The sequence below is a fragment of the Meriones unguiculatus genome, chromosome 2 (genome assembly GCF_030254825.1).
Source record: "Meriones unguiculatus strain TT.TT164.6M chromosome 2, Bangor_MerUng_6.1, whole genome shotgun sequence".
In the NCBI taxonomy this organism is placed as follows: domain Eukaryota; kingdom Metazoa; phylum Chordata; class Mammalia; order Rodentia; family Muridae; genus Meriones; species Meriones unguiculatus.
In genome coordinates, this window is record NC_083350.1 from 77,388,581 (window position 1) to 77,407,880 (window position 19,300).

At 50.8% G+C, this 19,300-nt stretch overlaps 2 protein-coding genes across 4 annotated transcripts; one reads left to right on the plus strand and one right to left on the minus strand.

Annotated features, from left to right (window-relative positions):
• Positions 1 to 480: 480 nt before the first annotated feature.
• Positions 481 to 3,360, minus strand: Lamtor2 (late endosomal/lysosomal adaptor, MAPK and MTOR activator 2). 2 transcript variants are annotated; one of them, XM_021637707.2, is made up of 4 exons: positions 3,187 to 3,356; positions 2,733 to 2,895; positions 887 to 976; positions 481 to 654 (listed from the first exon to the last, which is right to left on the minus strand). In XM_021637707.2, the coding sequence occupies exons 1-4, from the start codon at positions 3,252 to 3,254 to the stop codon at positions 598 to 600; spliced, it is 378 nt and encodes a 125-aa protein (XP_021493382.1). In that variant the 5' UTR covers positions 3,255 to 3,356; the 3' UTR covers positions 481 to 597. The 2 variants fall into 2 exon arrangements, with proteins under 2 accessions (XP_021493382.1, XP_021493383.1); XM_021637708.2 differs by lacking the exon at positions 887 to 976 and having other exon boundaries at positions 3,187 to 3,360.
• A 722-nt stretch (positions 3,361 to 4,082) lies between these two features.
• On the plus strand, positions 4,083 to 18,275 carry Ubqln4 (ubiquilin 4). 2 transcript variants are annotated; one of them, XM_021637761.2, is made up of 12 exons: positions 4,149 to 4,287; positions 4,964 to 5,201; positions 5,610 to 5,761; positions 6,095 to 6,291; positions 6,723 to 6,985; positions 8,463 to 8,621; positions 11,997 to 12,222; positions 13,240 to 13,379; positions 13,807 to 13,890; positions 14,003 to 14,118; positions 14,480 to 14,666; positions 16,587 to 18,275. In XM_021637761.2, exons 4-12 carry the CDS (start codon positions 6,108 to 6,110, stop codon positions 16,737 to 16,739), a joined length of 1,512 nt encoding a protein of 503 aa, XP_021493436.1. In that variant the 5' UTR covers positions 4,149 to 4,287; positions 4,964 to 5,201; positions 5,610 to 5,761; positions 6,095 to 6,107; the 3' UTR covers positions 16,740 to 18,275. The 2 variants fall into 2 exon arrangements, with proteins under 2 accessions (XP_021493435.1, XP_021493436.1); XM_021637760.2 differs by lacking the exon at positions 4,964 to 5,201 and having other exon boundaries at positions 4,083 to 4,287.
• The last annotated feature ends 1,025 nt before the right edge of the window (positions 18,276 to 19,300 follow it).

The window sequence follows — 19,300 nt, forward strand, 5'->3', positions numbered from 1 at the left end:
TGATGCCTTTCCCAGGTACCAGGCATACAAGGGTGAGACATGCAAGCAGGCAAAACACTCATGTATACAAAATAAATTACCCTAGAAAAAAATTTTAGGCTGGTGTAGTGGCTCACACCTTTAATCCCAGCACTCAGGAGGCAGAGGCAGGAGGATCTCTGAGTATGAAGCTAACCTGTGTATAGTTTCTAGAGAGTTTCTAGACAGTCAGGGCTACCGAGAAAAATCCCACTTCAAGAAAAAGAAAAAAATTGCTTAAATAAAAGCAATTCTGAGTGACAGGAGCAGGAGTTAGGTGGGGCCCAGCACTGGAGAAGCCAAGGGCTCTGGGCAGCCCTGCCAAGGACCAATGGGAGATTCAGTGATGGAGAAATGAGGGAGCCCACCTTTGCAGAGAATAAGGAATCCCCTGAAGCAAGCCATCCCACTCCTTCCTATATCCTGAGTCCTTCCACCCAAGAAAGCAGCTTAGACACAAGGCAAGAGTTAAATTTTATTCAGAAAACTCCCACCTCCCTGTACCCAGCACGGTAAGGAATCTCCAGGCCCTGTCCCTCCCAACCGCCGTCCCTTTGGACTCCAGCTTCCATCACGCTATTACGATGCTGCTACTTGCGTGAGGGGATCCTCCAAGTACTGCACCAAGGCCTGGGCCTGCAAGAGGGTGAGAACACGAGTCAGTCCCTGCATGACTTATGCTTAGAGGGATCCCCAAACCAGGCTGGCCCCCCACCCCACATCTACCAACTACCTCGCCCCCAGCCCATCCCCAACATGGACTGAGGAAATGTTGAGAACTCTAGAAAAGGGTACATGTAGGTAGCAGACACAGTGAACAAGCACTACGGCTGAGCTCAGGAAGGTTGTAACACAGGACTATACTCACCTTGGCCTTGAGCATCCCAAAGCCCACAGTCTCCTTGGCATACATACATAGCAGAAGATTGGCCACCCGGGTAATGGCTACACGACCCTCCTGGTAGGGATGACATGATTCACTGGGGCATTCTCTTCACACCCTTGGTTCCCGCCTTCCCCAGGGTTCTGAGCCTAGAGAGACTGTCTCCCAAGCTTTGCAGAACAGGAATTCAACTGGGAAGCTTTGCCTAGCACTTGAGACATGGGGGTCTAAAACTCGGTCCAGCCTCAGCACAGCCACTTCCTAAACAAGTTATCCTGAAGACCAAGTCTCCTGAAAACAGGGGTTTTCTTCTCTAATGCCAAGAACTGTCTCAACAGGTGAGTGACCAGATACAATAAGCCAACTTGTTTGTTGCTCCTGCATGAGACTTGGGTCCAATTCCCAGCTCCAACACTGTGCTCACAGCCATCCATAACTTCAATTCATTCTGAGCCTCCTCAGGAGCGCTGTGCATGCATGTGGTGCACAGATGTAATGTCTGAGCAAAACACTCATACACACAGAATAAAAGAAAGAAATCTGGGGGCTGGAGAGATGGCTCAGAAGTTAAGAACACTAGCTGCTCTTCCAGAGGTCCTGAGTTCAAATCCCAGCAACCACATGGTGGCTCACAACCATCTATAATGAGATCTGGTGCCCTCTTCTGATGTGAAGGCACACATGCAAATATTGTACACATAATAAATAAAATTTAAAAAAAAAGAAATCCAAAAAAAATCACAAACTCAACTTACACATCTCCTCTTTTCCCATGGTATAACTTTTCAAAATGGAAATCAATTAAGGTTCATCAACATTTGAAAAAAAAAAAAAAAAAAAGGAATGACTTATGTCAAATGTAATAAGAATAGTGACGTTTCATGAAACTTGTCTTAGTGTTTCAATGTGTATACTAGGCTCTGACTCAAAAATTGCACCGGGTAGTGGTGGCACATGCCTTTAATCCAGAACTTAGAAGGCAGAGAAGCAGGTAGATTTCTGTGAGTTCCAGGACAGCCTGGTATACAGAGTGAGTTCCATGACAGCCAGGACTACACAGAGAAACCCTGTCTCAAAACAAAAATTGTGTCTGGGACTGGATCTTAGGACCCCAAAGCACTCTACCACTGAGCTCCACCTTCTGTCTCTTAAAATACATTTCTTATGGCTGGGCTGTAGTTATATGTCTTTGAATGCTCTGTCCTATAGCACCATCCCTCGACTCAGCACCCAGTAGGAGTCAGAAGTGGTTGGGAGTCCTGTAAAGAATGTGCTGGCAGAATCACAACGGAGAGCTTCCCCTGGAGGAGCAGGCACCCCTGGGACCAACTGATTTGGTCCTGTACACCATCACTGTCTAGAACGCTAGGAACCAGGCATGCCTCTTTAGTCCTATCTCCTATAACCTTCCCCCAGCCTGTGACACTCCATCCTTACTGATCTTCGTTTGCACTAAGTTTGCCCTAGGCCCTTTGCAATTGCTGTTGTCAGAAAACTTGCAGAGATCTGCCTGCCTCAGAGTGCTGGAACTAGCGGCATAAGCCACTATGTCCAGTACTGTTAGAAGTATTTTTCCAACAGATCACTGCAGGTCTCATTCCCTTTCCCTTTCCAATCTTCCTTCAGAACTTTTAGCAAATGTCACCTTTTCAGTGAGACTGACCCTCACATACGTTTGCACCCCGCTTTCACTTTTTTTTTCTTCCTTTTTAAATATCTGTTTGACTTATTTGGCAAGTGCGGTAGTGCACACCTGCAATTCAGTATTGAGGAGGCAGAGGCAGAGGCAGAGGCAGAGGCAGGACGATCACTGCAAGTTCAAGGTCCATACCATGCAGTCCATGAGGATAAATTTGAGATTGTCTTCATTAAACGCTTGATTCCCGTTGCGATCATACGCGGCCCAGATGTTACTGGCGATGGCCGCGGTGACCCGGGCATCTGTGTCTCCATAACCGGAGTAGGCCAGCAGCGATCCCTCATTATTCAGCAGCCTGGCGAAGATGGGAAGGATATCGACAAACTCAGGAAGAGTGAAAGGTCTGGGATCTTGTCCCAGTTCCCGCCACTGGAGCTTTTAGGAAGCAAGGATCTGCGCTGGACATATCCAGGAACAGGCAAAGCACTCGTCGATTTCCCTTTTCGAAGAGACCCTGACTTCCCGAAACTGCCGCTCGCACCACTAGCCTCTTCCCGGCGTAAGACTCCTTCCCTACCCCGACTGCAGGCAGCTGCGCGCCGCCCCACTCCAGCGCTCGCTGCTCGGGTCCTTGTTGTGCACTCACAGGGTGCTTTGGACTCCTCCAGTGTTGGCTTGGCTTAGCACCTGCGTCAAAGCCTTGGGACGCAGCATGCCTGCGTCTCTTAACCTTGATCTGCACCCAAACACAGTCTTCGCCAGCTGCTCTCCACCAGCCGCTCTCCACCAGCCGCTTCCGGCGGCCCCGGAAGCCCAGCAGCGAGACTCCTGGGAGTTGTAGTCTCCGAGCCCAGCTATTGAGGTTCTGGCCTAATTCCCGCCCAGCGCGGGGAACGCTGGGAATCGTAGTTTCTTGCGACTTCTCAAGGAATTCTGGGAACTATAGTTCAGCTTTCCAGTCGGACCATGCGGCTTTAGGGGTTTGGGGAGCAGAAGTGTGAGGACAGTGGCAAGATTAGAAGGACTTTTAACCTCTGCCACGAAAAGGGCGCCTTCGTACCCACTGGTCAGCACGCGACTCGATAGTAATAAAGTTCTGTATCTGTAGGCTCATCCGCGGTCATTTTTGAACCAGCCTGCCCGTTAGACGCAGTTGTAGGGTCCCGCTGTCTTACGCCCAAGGCTCCGAGGAGCCACGTAGGCAAACTCAGGTCTCCGAAAGCATTCTTAATGGTCCCCTCGGGGCGGCTCCCGGGAGGCCACGGCCACCCGAGTCTGCAGGGGTCTTAGGGACGTCCTGAGCCAGGAGCGACCCCGGGCCTGGCCGAGAGTGCGCCTCCCGAGAAATCCAAGTCCTCGCAGGGAACGGAGTGAGGCGGCGGCACAGATGGCCCTTTGTCCCGGCGGCCGCCCCTGGGCCCCGCCGCGGCCGCCGTCTTCGCCGCTCGGCCGGGCCGCCCCGGCTGCAGTGCCCCCCCAGGCCGCCCGGGGCGCTGTGGCCGCGGCTGTCCGGAGGGGGCGGCGGAGCCTTGGGGAGGAGCGGGAGGTGGGGAGTTGGAGGCGCCGGAGCCGAGCCGGGCCGGGCGGTCCCGGAGGAGGAGGAGGAGCTGGGCGGGCTGGCGGGCGGCCGGGCGGCGGCATGGCGGAGCCGAGCGGGACCGAGACGAGGCCCCAGATTCGGGTCACCGTCAAGACCCCCAAGGACAAGGAGGAGATCGTGATCTGCGATCGAGCCTCGGTGAAGGAGGTAGAACGGCTGGCGCGGGAGGGCGGAGGGCGGGAGCGGCGCGCTGAGGAGTCGGCGCCGAGATGGAGACCTCCGGGACGGCCTGGCGCCGGGGACGGGGGCCCCGGCCGGGGCGGAGCCCTGGGGGATCCCGGCAGCGGGCGGGCGGCAGGGGCGGGTAGGGGGCGCCCTGCCTCGGCTAGTCCGGGGCTCGTGGCGCGTGTCGGGGCAGGTTTGGCCGCGCTCCCGGGGCTGGGGGCGTGGTGGGGGAGCTTGGGGAAGGTACACCTTGCATGCGGGCGCCCGGAGGATCCTAGGCTTGAAGGGAGTGTGCGCCACGATTACTGGGTCCAGGCGCCGAGGCACAGGGTGGCCAGAGCGAGCTGCGGCTGTGCTCTCCCAGGAGCGTCGTGTGGTCGGGGTGCTCTCTCTCAGTACAGGTTCTTCCTGCTCACAGATGGAAACGGCTGTGTTGTTCAGTTTCCTGCTCTATAGGATTTACTGAGCGCAGTAGGTGTTCAACAAAATAATGTTGAATAAGTGAGGGACTGTTGCCTGTGTTCCCACTGTCCGAAGCTGCTCCAGAATTGCACATAGGCGGGGCTTAGGATAGGCCATCTGGTTGGAAGAGAGGGATCTTTTGCTTAGCAAGTGCACTGTTTATAATTAAGAGTGTGTGCTGTGTTTTGTTTTGGAGGAGCTGATAGAATCTAGAGAGTCTAACTCGCCCCAGTGTGCCCTTTGATAGCACTGCTGCTCTCCCGTGCAAGAATTTAAAATCCTCCCGGAAAGGCTGGATTGGAAAACAGCTCGTATTGAGAGTGTGTCTGATGAAGACATTGGTGTCCAGACCCTATCTTCCCGGGATGCATTACCCACTCTCTGATGCTCATCTTTAAATCCCAGCACCGGGAAGCAGAGACAGGCGGATCTCTGTGAGTTTGAGGTCAGCCTCGTCTATATAGATTGTTCCAGGACAGCCAGAGCTACATAGAGGGACCGTGTGTGTATGAATAAGTAAGACGGAAGTAGTAGCTGGCACACTAGATTACTCGGTGGATGGATCTGTTCGTTACAGTTAGGAGAAAGCTGGGAGGAACGGGCAGAGATTAACTGTCGAGAGAAGGCTGAGAGAGTTAGGACGGTGGGGCCGCGCAGGCAGTAGCGGCACAGAGACCTGGGCGGAAGCTGCTGTGCTAGGTGGCAGCAGGGGCTTTCTAGGGTTCGAGACTGTGTCAGGGAACCAATGGAAAAAGCAGACCTATCTCACTGTCGCTCTTTGCGGCTAGAGGGGCAGAGTTGAGACTAGAGCCCCTGCAGTGATCTCTGCCTCTTGACCACAGTTCAAGGAAGAAATCTCCCGGAGGTTTAAGGCTCAGCAGGATCAGCTGGTCCTGATCTTCGCAGGCAAGATCCTCAAGGATGGAGACACACTGAACCAGCACGGGATCAAGGATGGGCTCACAGTCCATCTAGTCATCAAGACCCCTCAGAAGTAAGTTCAGGACCAGAGCTGCCCTTGCTCCTAATCTGGACTTCTCTTCAGATCCTTTCTCACCTCTTCAACTGCCTAGATGCTGTTGGCCAGCCCTGGTGCAGGTGGATAAAATTTTACCTCTAGGGGAGTCTGACTGGTTACCCCCAGATTGCCTTAAAGGCTAGTGATACAGACACCATCCCGTCCGTCACCTGGATAGGCCCCTGCGTCCTGCTAGCCTGGAGGAAAGGTGGGGCGAGGCTGCTCAGGAGGTGGCTTGAGCCGGCTGCTGCACAGCCACCCTCCCACTTGTACTCACTGCAACCAGGGTTCCTCACTCTTTGTCCTCAGGGCTCAAGATCCAATGGCGGCTGCTGCTTCTCCCCCGTCCACTCCCGACTCTGCCTCCGCTCCCTCCACCACACCTGCCTCACCTGCCGCTCCTGCCCAGCCCTGCAGCTCTGACGGTGCCACTGATGCTGGCAGTGGAGGGGGCCCTTCCCCAGTGGCTGCAACAGGCCCCCCAAGTGCTACTGCATCAATTCTGTGTAAGCTTTTAGGGAGGAGAGCGTGATTTTGTATTTGGCAGGGGAGCGGGGTGCACAGAAGATAAATGGTCCCTGGTTCTAGTCCCATGAGGGTGGGTACTCTTCCAGATGTTGATCCTTAAGCTGTAAGGGGGAACAGTTGATGATGGTTTCCAGGATTCCAGATGTGGAATCAAGTTCAAGAGCAAAAGGACAAATGGGGTTGGGGTTCCTGGCTGAAGAGAGTAGAGAAAGGTGGGCAGCTGATGTGTTTCTCTGTTTGGTGCTATGCTCAGCCTGGCCTCTGCCTTCCTTAAGGGCTCTTTGCTAGAGTAGTGGGAGTGACTGGAAGAGCGACATATGAAATACAATTAGGGCTTCTCCTGGAGACCCAAATTCCTGGATCTTGGAAGGGCATGAGAGGTAGACTCTGACCATACTCCTTCCCACAGCTGGTTTTGGGGGCATCCTTGGCCTGGGCAGCCTGGGACTAGGCTCTGCCAACTTCATGGAGCTACAGCAACAGATGCAGAGACAGCTCATGTCCAACCCTGAGATGCTGTCCCAGATCATGGAGAACCCCTTGGTCCAGGATATGATGTCAAACCCTGACCTGATGCGCCACATGATCATGGCCAATCCCCAGATGCAGCAGCTGATGGAGAGGAACCCTGAGATCAGCCACATGCTCAACAACCCTGAGCTCATGAGGCAGGTGGGTCTGGGAATGCTGGAGGAGGAGAGACCTGGCATTGGCCATTCCTGGCTTACTTGTTCATTCTTTTGTTTTTTCAGTTGAGCAGCTGTTTTGAGCACACTTGATACAGTTATGGACAGACATAGTTTAGGAACTCCTTGCCTCTGAGGGAAGTGGGACAGATGTTCAGACAATGCCAGATGACTAGTGATACGCTAGGGAGAATCCCAGCAACCCCTAGGAACATAATTAGGAAGGGCTTCTGACCCTATTGTAGGGCTTATAAAAGATCTAGAAGTATCACTAAGCTAAGACCCAAAGGAAGACAGTAGGGGGGCTGGAGAGATGGCTCAGAGGTTAAGAGCTCTTCCAGAGGTCCTGAGTTCAATTCTCAGCAACAACATGGAGGCTCACAACCATCTGTATCTGATGCCCTCTTCTTGTGAACATGAAGACAGAACACTCATATACATAAAATGAATAATTTTTATTTAAGGTAGACTGGATTAACCAAGGAAAGAAAAATAATGTTCAAGGCTAAGGAAGCGCTTGCGGTAGCTGGTTTTTGCTACTTTGTCCCCCCCTAACATTACATAGGAGAGAAACAAGGAGAGAGGAATTGGGAAAATCCCTGAATCTAATTTCTTTCCTTTTGATTCTTCTTTGACCATGGCTACTAACCAAAACCAGCCTCCCTAAACTACCAACACATCCACCAACCCTGCCTCTTGGAGACCTTGCATTTGCATACACCGTGAAAAGTTCCCAAAATTATCTGCAGCTGGCAAAACCATACTTCTGCACGAGGCAAATTATGGTCTGCTGCTATCCCTACACCTGGGATTAAAATGAAGGCACATTCTTAGAGGAGGTTTTTTGTTTGTTTGTTTATTTGTTTGAAGAAACCAAATTTCAAAATTCTTTAAAAATGTCACTACTACAAAGGAAAGGCCCAAAATGATGTTTGGGAACACTAGCTAGACACGCCCAGCAGGGAAGGACACCCAATGGTGACTTTTTTTTTTTTTTCTTATTTATGTATTTATTTATTTTTGAGACTGGGTGTCTCTGTGTAGCTCTGGATGTTCTGAAATTCTGTATAGACCAAGCTGGCCTCAAACTCAAGAGTTCCTTTTGCTTCTGCCTCCTGAGTACTGGGATTACAAGCTTACATCACTATTCCCAGCTGGAGACCATTTTCTGGACACCGTTTAGCAGAAGACACTGTTCTTATGCTCTCAGATACCTCTGTGGATCCCCTGAGCCTGGGAGAGAAAGTTTCTGAAAGGGAACACTGTCCCTCAGTTCAGAAAAGGCCACAGGGAGGCAGGGCTGGGGTCCAGGTTAGATTGGAGACAGGACATCTGGCTTACTGTGCCCCCTCCTCTGTTGAGAGGTTTCTGCCTTCCTCACGCAGCCTCCCTGCTCAGGTCTCTTTTCCTGGTGTGGTGTTGCTCTGGTTCTAGGGCCCATCTCCTGTTTTTCCCTCCACCAGACAATGGAACTTGCTCGGAACCCCGCCATGATGCAGGAGATGATGCGGAATCAGGACCGCGCCCTCAGCAACCTGGAGAGTGTCCCGGGAGGGTACAACGCCCTCCGCCGCATGTACACCGACATCCAGGAACCCATGTTCACCGCTGCCCGCGAACAGGTGGGGCCAGGAGGCAAGCCGCAGGAGGGCTGGCTGGATTCAGGACTCCTCCTTCCAACCTAGGCATGCCCCAGTGCTTTCTCCACCTTTTTACTTGCCCAATCTCCAGTGGGTGGGCCTGGCTTGAAGGCATTCCCAAGAGTGCAGATCAGGGACAGCCAACTTGATGAGGGCAGAATATGACTGAGGTCCCCAGGGAAGTAGGTGAGACGCTAACCCCAGTACAGTGTAGCTCAGATGTTATTCATGATTTATCTGCTGAATCACGGGGGCAGAGGGGACTAGTTAATAACGAGGTCCCCCACTTAGGCCTGCCTATTGGGCCAGCCTCTTCAGGCTTTTGTTTTGTTTTTGAGAGAGATCTCACTAATTCTGGCTGGCCTGGAACTCTCCATGTAAACCAGGTGGGCCTCTTACTCATACAGATCCACCTGCCTCTGCTGTGATTAAATGCTCAGTGAGCCCTATTTTTGTTTTTACATTTTCAAGACAAGGTCTCACTATTTAGGCCAGGGCATCCCAGAACTTGAAATTCTCCCAAGTCAGCTTCCCAAGTGTTGGGATGTGTCGTGGTCAGCAGGGTCATGCACGTCAAAAGAAACAGAAAAAGATGTATTTACTTGTATTTTATGTGTATGGAGGTTTTGCTCACTGCACATACATGCAGTGCCTGGGAAGGCCTGAAGAAGGGGTCAGATCCCCAGGAACTAGAGTTAAAGATGGTTCTGAGCCACCGTGTGGGTCCTCAGAAACACTCAGCTCCTCTGGAAGAGCAGCTTTTGCTCTTAACTGCTGAGCCAACTTGAGCTCCACGCACCTCCAGGAATGTGCACCTTTAAGAATGCTTTCTGAGTGGAGAAGATGGTAGAGCACTTGCTGTGCGTGGGGGAAGCCTAGAGTCAACTCCAAGCCCCACCAAAAAGGAAAAATCCTCAGCTTTATGAGCATGAGGTATGGTATCCCCTATCCACAGCCTGTTATTTAAGAGGATCTGGAGTTCAAAGTCAGCCTGCACTATGTGAAACTCTTGAATAAATAAAGTAGCTCAGTTGGCAGGTTGATCATCTGACATGCACAAGGCCATGGGTTTGAGCCCCCATGTAACAAAGCCTGGGTGCAGTAGTGTGCTTCTGCACCAGCACTCAGGAGGATCTAGAGGTCATGGTCATCTTCAGCTACATAGCGAGTTCAAGGCCACCTTGGAATACATGATATCCTGGCACCAAAACAACCAAATTAACTAGTTGAGAAAGGTGATGAGCGCTCCAGCTCATTCTGAGCACAGTAAAACAGAGGCACTGGTTTTGCTAAAAGAATTTGGCATCCACAAACCTGGGTCCATATACCTGCTTTGCCATTTTCTAGGAATGTGAGTTAAGTGCTCTCTCCCTGGTTCCTACTTCCTCTCTTCCACAGCAGAGGTCATCCATTATACTAGTAGCTCTTATGCTTTTGGTCTCAGAACCCAACTGTAATCTAAAAAATTACAGAGAATACACTAGGCATGGAGTATATACCTGTAATCCCAGCTCTCAGAGGCAGAGGTAGGAAGATGCTAGGTTTAAGGCCAGTCTTGTCTGTAAGACAAGTTCTAGGTAAGACAAGTACAGGTGAGACACTCTGTCCTCCCACCCCCCAAAAAGGTACATGCAGTTACTCTAGAAATAGAAGCAGGATGATCAAAAGTTCAAGGCTAGCCTGGGCTACATGAGAGTGTTAAAAACAAACAAACAAAAAAACCCAAAAAAAACAAATGTACACAAGTTACAGAGAGCCCTAACAAATTTGTTTTTGTGGGTTGGACCTACCAGAAATTAAAACTCAAATCTGGGGGTGATGAGAGAGAAAGAGAAAGAAAAGGAACTTAGAAGAAATTGTGGCAGATAACCTTAAAGTCTGATAGTGTGGGACAGTAGGCTTGTCAGGTCTGTATGTATTTCATTAATCCTCCCATTCTACACAGCTTTCATAAGAGAATAAGTGAAAAGAGAAAACTGACATAGAGTTTTAAAAACTTTCTAATCTTTCAAGGGGACATAAGGCCACATTTTTGAGAACTGGCATATTATAAGGGTTTTATATTGGAATAAATGTGCCAACCATATAGTCAGTGTTCAGTAAATGACAGGAGGAGTCACTCTGGTAGTTGAAAGAAAGATTTAATCTGTAGGTGCGTCAGGAAGAGCAGCAAGGTAAAAGCTGGAAGAGAAAACCCAGGCTCGGTGCACGCCTGTAATCCCAGCACTTGGGGAGGCAGAGGCAGGCGGATCTCCGGGTTTGAGGACAGCCTGTCTTGGAAAAAAAAAAACAGAGAGAGAGAGAGAGAGAGAGAGAGCTGGAAGGGTGGAGACACTAGGCAGATTAAAGGAATGTGAAATCTGAAATGGCAGTAAAGATCAAAAGCATGGTTTGTGAGGCCAGCTGGTTATCCAAACGGACATCTGTTGAGGCCAGGCGTCCACAGCTCCCTAGGTGGCTGGCCAGCCAAGACCCTGTGACCCATTTTGAATAACAGGAATGTGAGAAGGCTAAGCCGCTCAGCTGTCTTCCTGCTGAGGTCGTCAGGGGCTCACTTAAATTGAAATTGAGCAAGTGAAGAAGGGTCCAGTACTTCTTGGCACACGTGGCCCCCTGGGCATACAGGTCTCTGGCAGAGCCCTGTCCTGGTTGCTGGAGGGATGGAGGGGAGGGGTTTGGTGCTACCTTTGGGCAACATACCATCTGATGAAGTGCAGTCCTGAGTGTGGGAGATATACTGGTCTACCCACAGGTCAGGGGAAAGAGAAAACGTAAAGGGAATCCTTAGCTGGAGCTGTGCTCCCCTGGAGCACCAGGACATGCCTAATTGGCTCAAATGCCTCTGAGGGGACCTCGGAAATTCTGGGGGTTAGGATTTGGCGAATGTGGTAGGGAAAGAGGGACCTGGGGACAGACTGGAGTCAAATGAGAGGGCCAGGTCTGAGAACCTGCACCCATGAAGCTATTCCTTACTGAGCACCTTCTAGTGTCAGAGCTGTGGGTGGAAAGGTGAGTCCGACATTGCCTCTGCCCCTTAACTGCTCCCAAGAGCAAAGCTGCCTCATTACAGGGCAGAAAAGATGCATGTGAGCATCTGGGGTCTCAGTAGAAAGCAGAGGCCCACACTGAGCACAAGCAGAGGAGGTGGCAGGCTCCTTCGGGGCTCTGGCTGCCAGTCTGTCAGCAGCAGCCAGTTGTCCTCCGCAGGGTCGGGTGAGGGTGGAGCTAGTCCTTTGGGAACAGAGACTAGATTTCCTTTCCCTGGGGAGGGGACTCTTAGGTGTGAGCACAGAGGGAGCCTCTCCCTTGTCCCTGGTTTGTTATAGTCCTTAACCCAAAACCTTTCCCTCCTCCCAGTTTGGCAACAATCCCTTCTCTTCCCTGGCCGGGAACTCCGACAGCTCATCCTCCCAACCACTTCGGACTGAGAATCGAGAGCCCCTCCCTAACCCCTGGAGCCCCTCGCCCCCCACCTCCCAGGCCCCAGGGTCCGGTGGGGAGGGCACCGGAGGATCGGGGACCAGCCAGGTGCACCCGACAGTCTCGAACCCCTTTGGGATCAATGCGGCTAGCCTGGGGTCAGGTATGTCCTCGGGTGGAAGGAGCTTAGTGGGGTCACACCAGGGCAGCCCTTCTGCCCCAGGACTGAATGGGTCCACACTGCTCCAGTGTATTGAAACAGGTGAGACTCAATTAAAACTACAGAAGGGCTCAGGAGCCTGGCATAACGGCCTGGCCCTTTATAGAGACCTAGCAGAGACCTGAGCAATGGCTCATGAGTAAACCAGGCCATACCTCCCAGTTCCGTCCAGTGTAAATGGGTCAGAGAGGGGGATGAGGATTAGGGGGAGGGGTGCAGAAGAATCCAGATGCATCCAGAGACGGGCAGATGTGATGTTAGAAGAAAAAGATGTGCAGGTTACACACTGCTAAGCCCCAGGGAGTTCTCCCCAACTCCCCGTGACAGGACAGTGTGACAGGCTCTGGGGATATCTCTTGGTAAAATCCCCTGATTTCTCTATACTCTGGAAGATACTTTAATTGGGAAAGTCCTTTGCCCTTACTGTGCTTCAGCTTCCTTACTGACTAAGGGAGGCCTAGCTCTTGCTCTGTAGCTTAAACACTGTTTCTAAGTGTGGGGGGATATGGACCATCTCCAGGAGAGGGAAGAGCCAAATGGTAGGAGCTCCTTGACTCCTGTTGGGGCTTCTCCTGCACTGTTGCCATCCCTGAGTGGGACTTGGCTTACGAAGCGGGCATCTGCTTCTACGCCAGGTTTAAAACAGCCATTGCTCTCCATGGCATCCTAGCTCTCATTGTGTCTGAGCCTGTTGCAGGCACAGACCAGAGGCACATAAGTGAGACTTGGTTTCTAGCCAGTTAGCACTTAGCCAAGTTGATGGGACAGCTCCAGAATAAAGTGATGTAAGCTAACTTACATTGTGAGGAGCGCTTGGACCATGTCATGGTGCTTGGGTGTCTATTTGACCATGGCCTGTTTCCTGATCACTCAGTGTCTGGAATAAGGTAGATTAAGTGAGGTGTCTGGTTTCCATTTGGACCCCTTTCTTCCTGTTTTGCTTCTCCCTCTTTCTTCCAGGGATGTTCAATAGTCCAGAAATGCAGGCACTCCTCCAGCAGATCTCTGAAAATCCCCAGCTGATGCAGAACGTGATCTCGGCCCCTTACATGCGCACCATGATGCAGACGCTCGCCCAGAACCCTGAATTTGCTGCTCAGGTATAAAAGCAGCTGAAGGAAATGCTGCTGGGGAAAGGGCTCCCCATGGGAGAGCAGTTTGCAGTGGCAGTGGAAACACTCTGGGACCAGGCTGCCCAAGTTCATACTCCAAGTTCTGCTACTTCATAGTTGTGTGAGCTAAGCAAGTTATTTAACCTCCCATTCTCTTCTGCAAATGGTGCCTTCCCTGCTGGGATGGAGGATGGCATGGGAGGTAGCTCAAGCATCGTCAGGCACAGGCTGTCTCCTGATGCACTCTCGCTCAGCACACAGGCCCATTTCTTTTCACTGCCCCACACGGGCTTTTGGAGCACTTTGAGATTTTTTGAAATGCTGGTCAGCTTTCCTGCTGTGGTGGGAGTGTCTGAGGCTGTGGGGGCTCAGCGTAGGCTGACCCAGGCCTCCCCTACTCCCTTCACTCCGGCAGATGATGGTGAACGTGCCACTCTTTGCGGGGAACCCCCAGCTTCAGGAGCAGCTCCGCCTGCAGCTCCCTGTGTTTCTGCAGCAGGTGAGCGAGGATGGTAGAGGGGAGACCAGGAAAGCCGGTGGCTGGGCGGGCCTGGGCCGTGGCTTATTCTTTCCCGCTTTCTCCCGCTGTCCTTCTCCACGTTTCCCAACAGATGCAGAACCCAGAGTCTCTCTCCATCCTCACCAATCCCAGGGCCATGCAGGCCTTGCTGCAGATCCAGCAGGGGCTGCAGACCCTCCAGACGGAAGCCCCTGGGCTGGTACCCAGGTAAGGAGGGTTGGTAGGCATTGAGTTTTCTCTCTCACATGTTCTCTCTCTCTCTCTCTCTCTCTCTCTCTCTCTCTCTCTCTCTCTCTCTCCTATCTTAATACACACACACACACCATTGCACCATTGTCCCTTGGTCCACTTTCCTTTTTCGTTCCAATTGCTTTTCCTTCTGGATCTCACATTTTCATTCTTTTCTTTTCCTTTTTCTTTCAAAGTAAGTCTCCCTTTCATAGCCCAGACTAGCCTCAAGCTCTTACCTTAGCCTCCCAAGTGCTGAGATTATGAGCATTGTTCATGTTCAAATCCCATCCTGTTCTACACTGCCATCTCCTAACTCTTGTTCTTTTCCTGCCTCCAGCCTTGGCTCCTTTGGGACATCCCGGACTTCGGTACCCTTGGCAGGCAGCAACTCTGGGTCTTCGGCCGAGGCCCCCACCTCTTCCCCGGGCATGCCAGCCACGTCTCCTCCCACAGCGGGTTCCAGTGCCCAGCAGCAGCTCATGCAGCAGATGATCCAGCTTCTGGCTGGAAGTGGAAACTCACAGGTACCCATGGCAGCAGCGCATCCATCCTGAGTCGCAGCAAGGACACTGTTAGAGTAGAGGCAGCAGGAGGCAGACCCGGGTACAGGGCCTGGCCTGCCACCCATTAGCTTTGGGCGAGGTACCCCAAGTTCAGTTTCTACAGCTTCATTTTTGTTTGTTTTGTTTTGAGTTTTGAGACAGGGTTTCTCTGTGTAGCCTTGGCTGTCCTGGAACTTGCTCTGTAGACTAGGCTAACTTCACACTCACAGAGATTCACCTGCGCTTTTTTCTCCCAAATGCTGGGCTTAAAGACTTGTGCCACTCCCACCCAGCAGTTTGCCCAGCTTTAAAGTAGGGTAGGAATAGTGACAGCATTCAGCACATGCTTGGTACATGCCGAATGCTCTATCTGGGAGAGCCCACTGACCTTGTTTCTCAACAGCTCAGTATCAGTGTGTTACTGCTAGGGACGACAGGACAAAGGTTAGCTGCCTGCTCACTTACGTAGCTAGTAGATGATGAAAAGTGAGGGCTGGGTCTCAGCTAGCCGCAGTATCTCTGACCTCTGTGTTTCCTCTGGAAGCACCATTCTACAAAAGTCTGTGGGAAGCACTAAGAGGGCTAGGTCAGGTTATTCTCTAAGGCTCATTCAGCACAAAATCTGTGACAGAGAATGGGCTATCTGAGCACTGATCTGGGCTGTGCGTGCGTGCTACATACCCAGCCCAGCATTAGTTTTTTATTTTTTTTCAGTTTATTTATTTGTTTTGTTTTGTTTTTCAAAACAGAAGTTTCTCTGCATAACAGCCCCCTGGCTGTCCAGGAACTCAATTTGTATACCAGGCTAGCCTCGAACTCACAGAGATCCCCTGCTTCTGCCTCCTGAGTGCTAATTGGCATGTGTGTGCTACTATACCCAGCCTCCCAGATTATTTCTTTTTATTTTGTATGCATGAGTGTTTTGTCTGCATGTGTGTCTAGGCACCGAGTGTGTGCCGAGTGCCCACAGAGGCCGGAGAGGAATAAGATCCCTGGAAACTAGAGTTACAGACAGCTGTGAGCCACCATGTAGGTGCCGGGAACCAAATCCACATCTTCCGGAAGAGCAACCAGTGCTCTCAACCACTGAGCCCTATCTCTATCCCAGCATGAAGTTTCAGGGTGTTTTCTTTTTGGGGGTTAGTTGGGAGTTTTGAGACAGGGTTTCTCTGTGTAGCCTTGGCTGTCCTAGACTCACTTTGTAGACCAGGCTGGCCTGGAACTCACAGCGATATGCCTGCTTCTGTCTTTCTGAGTGCTGGGATTACAGGCATGAGCAACATTAGTCTTTTTTTTTTTTTTTTTTTTTAATATTAGTTACATTTTGTTAACTTTGTATCCCTGCTGTATCCCACTCCCTCATTCCCTCCCAATCCCAACATTAGTCTTTTAAAGCACCTATTAATATCTCCTGAAAAGCATTAAGAATAAGCTGACCCAGGCTTTCCAGGGATTTGGAAAGTTTAGCAAAAATACTGTCTGTCTTATTGTTACAGTTATTTACTAACTTGGGAACTAGATTCCCTGTCCTTCATTTGCAGTTCACTTTTCCTCACTCCAAGCATAAAGATCCTGTAGGGGAGGGTGGGGAGTGGGAATGGGACGGGGTTGTGGGGAGGATGGAACACAGAACGTCACACAAATGGATATAAGGGCCATCCTTGATCAGAGGGTATTAGGGACCTACTGGTATTATGTAAACATTCAAGTTCAAACTGTTCCTCTAGGAGGCAGGTATGGTATGTGCTGGCAATCCCAGCACTCAGGAATCTGAGGCAGGAGAATTGCAAGTTCTAGGCCAGCCTGGGCTACATAGCAGGACATTCTAAAAAAAAGAAGCAGGAATAGGGCTAGCCCTAGAAAATGGATCCATGCCCACTTGCCACGGCCTGCCTCCTCCAGGTGCCGATGCCAGAAGTGAGATTTCAACAGCAGCTGGACCAGCTCAACTCCATGGGCTTTGTCAACCGTGAAGCCAACCTACAGGCTCTAATTGACACAGGAGGGGACATCAACGCGGCTATTGAGAGACTCCTGGGGTCCCAGCTCTCCTGATCTCTGGGCCCATGCCTCCTGCCTTCCCCACCTCTCAGCGCCAGCCTTTGGCTCCTGTCAAGCCCTACCTTCTATAGCCTGTCTTTGACTTCTACAAACAGCAGGGTGATTTTAGAGGCATGGGCACAACCCATAGCTCTCTCTAAGGATTTTGATTTGTTGCTGTCTCATGAAATCTTCTCTCCTGGTCCTCTTTGAGCAGAGGTATTTAGTTTGCACAGTTGTGTCAGTTGGCCCCACCTCCTTGCCCACAAGTACTTTGGCAGTGTGCGGTGTTCTCCGAGGAACTGAGAGGAGGACCCGTCTGGCTTACCGGAAGTCTTCCATGGTACCACTAGAATTTAGATTGCCTTATATTTCCTCTTGCTCTCTTCCTTTCCCTCCCTCACCTCAGCCCAACCAGTGCTTGAATTTCACTCTTTGGAGAGTAGCTGGGGAAACAGTGGTTTTCTTTATCTACTCCTATTCTGCTTCATCCAGCACCTTTTCCTGGGCTCCTTTGGGACTCTAAGGTAAGGGAAAAAATACCTGTCCTCTTGTCCAAAGGGAGCTGTGAGCCAGCACTCTGGGGAGGATTACCAAAAACAGACAAGACCAACAGAGACTGGTGCTGATGAGCGAAGAGCTGAGAGTTCTCGGAAGCAGGGACTGGGGGAGAGAGCGTGAGACGACGGTGTGGGAGCTGGAATTGACAGTTGGGGTCTAGAAACAATAGATTTCAGGTTGGAGAACCCAGGCCTAGGCCTGACAGAAGAGCGACTGATGAATTTGAACTGAAGAAAGGAGCTAACAAAGCTGAGCAGAGTGAGCCACAAGGACTCAAGTTGGCTCCTTTGCCTCCAACACATGTGCCTGTGCACACACACACACATTCGTGTCCATGAACCCGGAACCTGCCCAGGGATTCAGGCTCCAGCATCTTGAGCCCCACTCCCCGGAAGATCTGATGGTGTTTGGATCTTTCTCAGCCGTATAGAATATTTGTTTATGTGTACAAAGCAAGTTGGGGTGTGTGTGTTCTTTGTTAATTTCTGGCTCACGACTTTGTCAACAGAGATAAGCAGGTACGAGGACGAGGTTAGCGGAAGGATAGAGCAGTGGGATAGCTGGGTACCCTGGGTCTCTGGATATTCGGTAACCAAAAAGCAATTCTAAACATAATGACTGGTACCCCTGCCACCATTACTTTGATGAAAAAATAGTAAGGTTTCTCCTCCAGAGCTGCCTTTTGATTCTTGCTAATTTCCTCTAGGCCAGAAAGTTCTATTTGAGGAAGGGGTGGGAAAGGTGATGCCTTTGATAGGGAGTAGGGCTTTGCTCAACAGAGTACAGAGGAGGAGGCTCTCAACACATTGTCTCTGCCCTGTGGTCCAGCTACTTGCAGGACCCCTGGCTAGCAGGTGGAGATAAGAAAAGGAATGCTACTCCCTGTGGGGGAGGGTCCCAAGCAGATCAAACATGTCTACCCTTTCCCTCTCTTACTCCCAACACCCACCCTGGCCTTTGTAAATAAATGTGATTTTTGTTGTGAGATTACATTGGTGATGTTAGTGTTTGTTTTCTGAGGGAAGAATCAGGCTGAAGCCAAGGCCTTGAGTTTTGGCTTGGCTTGCTGTACTGTCACTGGGGCCCAAGCTCCAACCCTCTGCAGCAACCCACTGCCTCAGTGTCCAGGTGATGGGATTGAAGGCTGAGCCGCCACACTTGCCTTACCTTTTGTGCCATGAAGGTCTGAGTACAGTCTGGTGATACAAAAATGAACCATGTGTGGGAAAACGGGACATTGCTTCAGGCCAGTTCTTGGTGCAAATTCTTTGTTGTTGTTGTTTGTTTTCAGCCAGGGTTTCTCTGTGTGGCTTTCTCATGCTAGCCTTGAACTCACAGCAATCCATCTACCTCTGCCTCCTCCTAAATCCTAGGATTAAAGGCATGTGCCACCATTGCTGTCTTCTCAGTGCAAATTTTTTTTTTTTAATTTATTTAACTTTATTCTATGTGCATTAGTGTGAAGGTGTCATATCCCTTGGAATTGGTGGTACAGACAGTTGTGAACTGTCATGTGAGTGCTGGGAATTGAACCTGGGTCCTTTGGAAGAGCAGGCAGTGCTCTTAACCACTGAGCCATATCTCTAGCCCCCTCAGTGCAAATTCTAATGCCAGGTAAAAGGAAAGAAAAAGCTTGGAAGCCTCAAGCAGCAGGGAAGACTGGCTTGAAACTCAGCACTTAAAGGCTGCCTTTAAAAAATGATGCAAGCCAGGCTGTGGTGCAGCAGGCCTTTAATCCCGGCACTTGGGAGGCAGAAACAAGTGGATCTTTGTGAGTTCGAGGCCAGCCTGGTCTACAGAGTGAGTTCCAGGACAGCCAGAGCTGTTAACACATAGAAACCCTGTCTGGAGAAAACAAACAAAAAGCAATTGTTTTTCTTTATTGTGTGTATGTATATATACAAATGTGCTGTTGAGCACATGTGGAGATCTGAGAACAACTTGGGAGCTGATTTCTTTTATCATGTGTATCCTGGAACGTGGGTCATCAGGCTTGGCGACAAAACTTTTCCCTG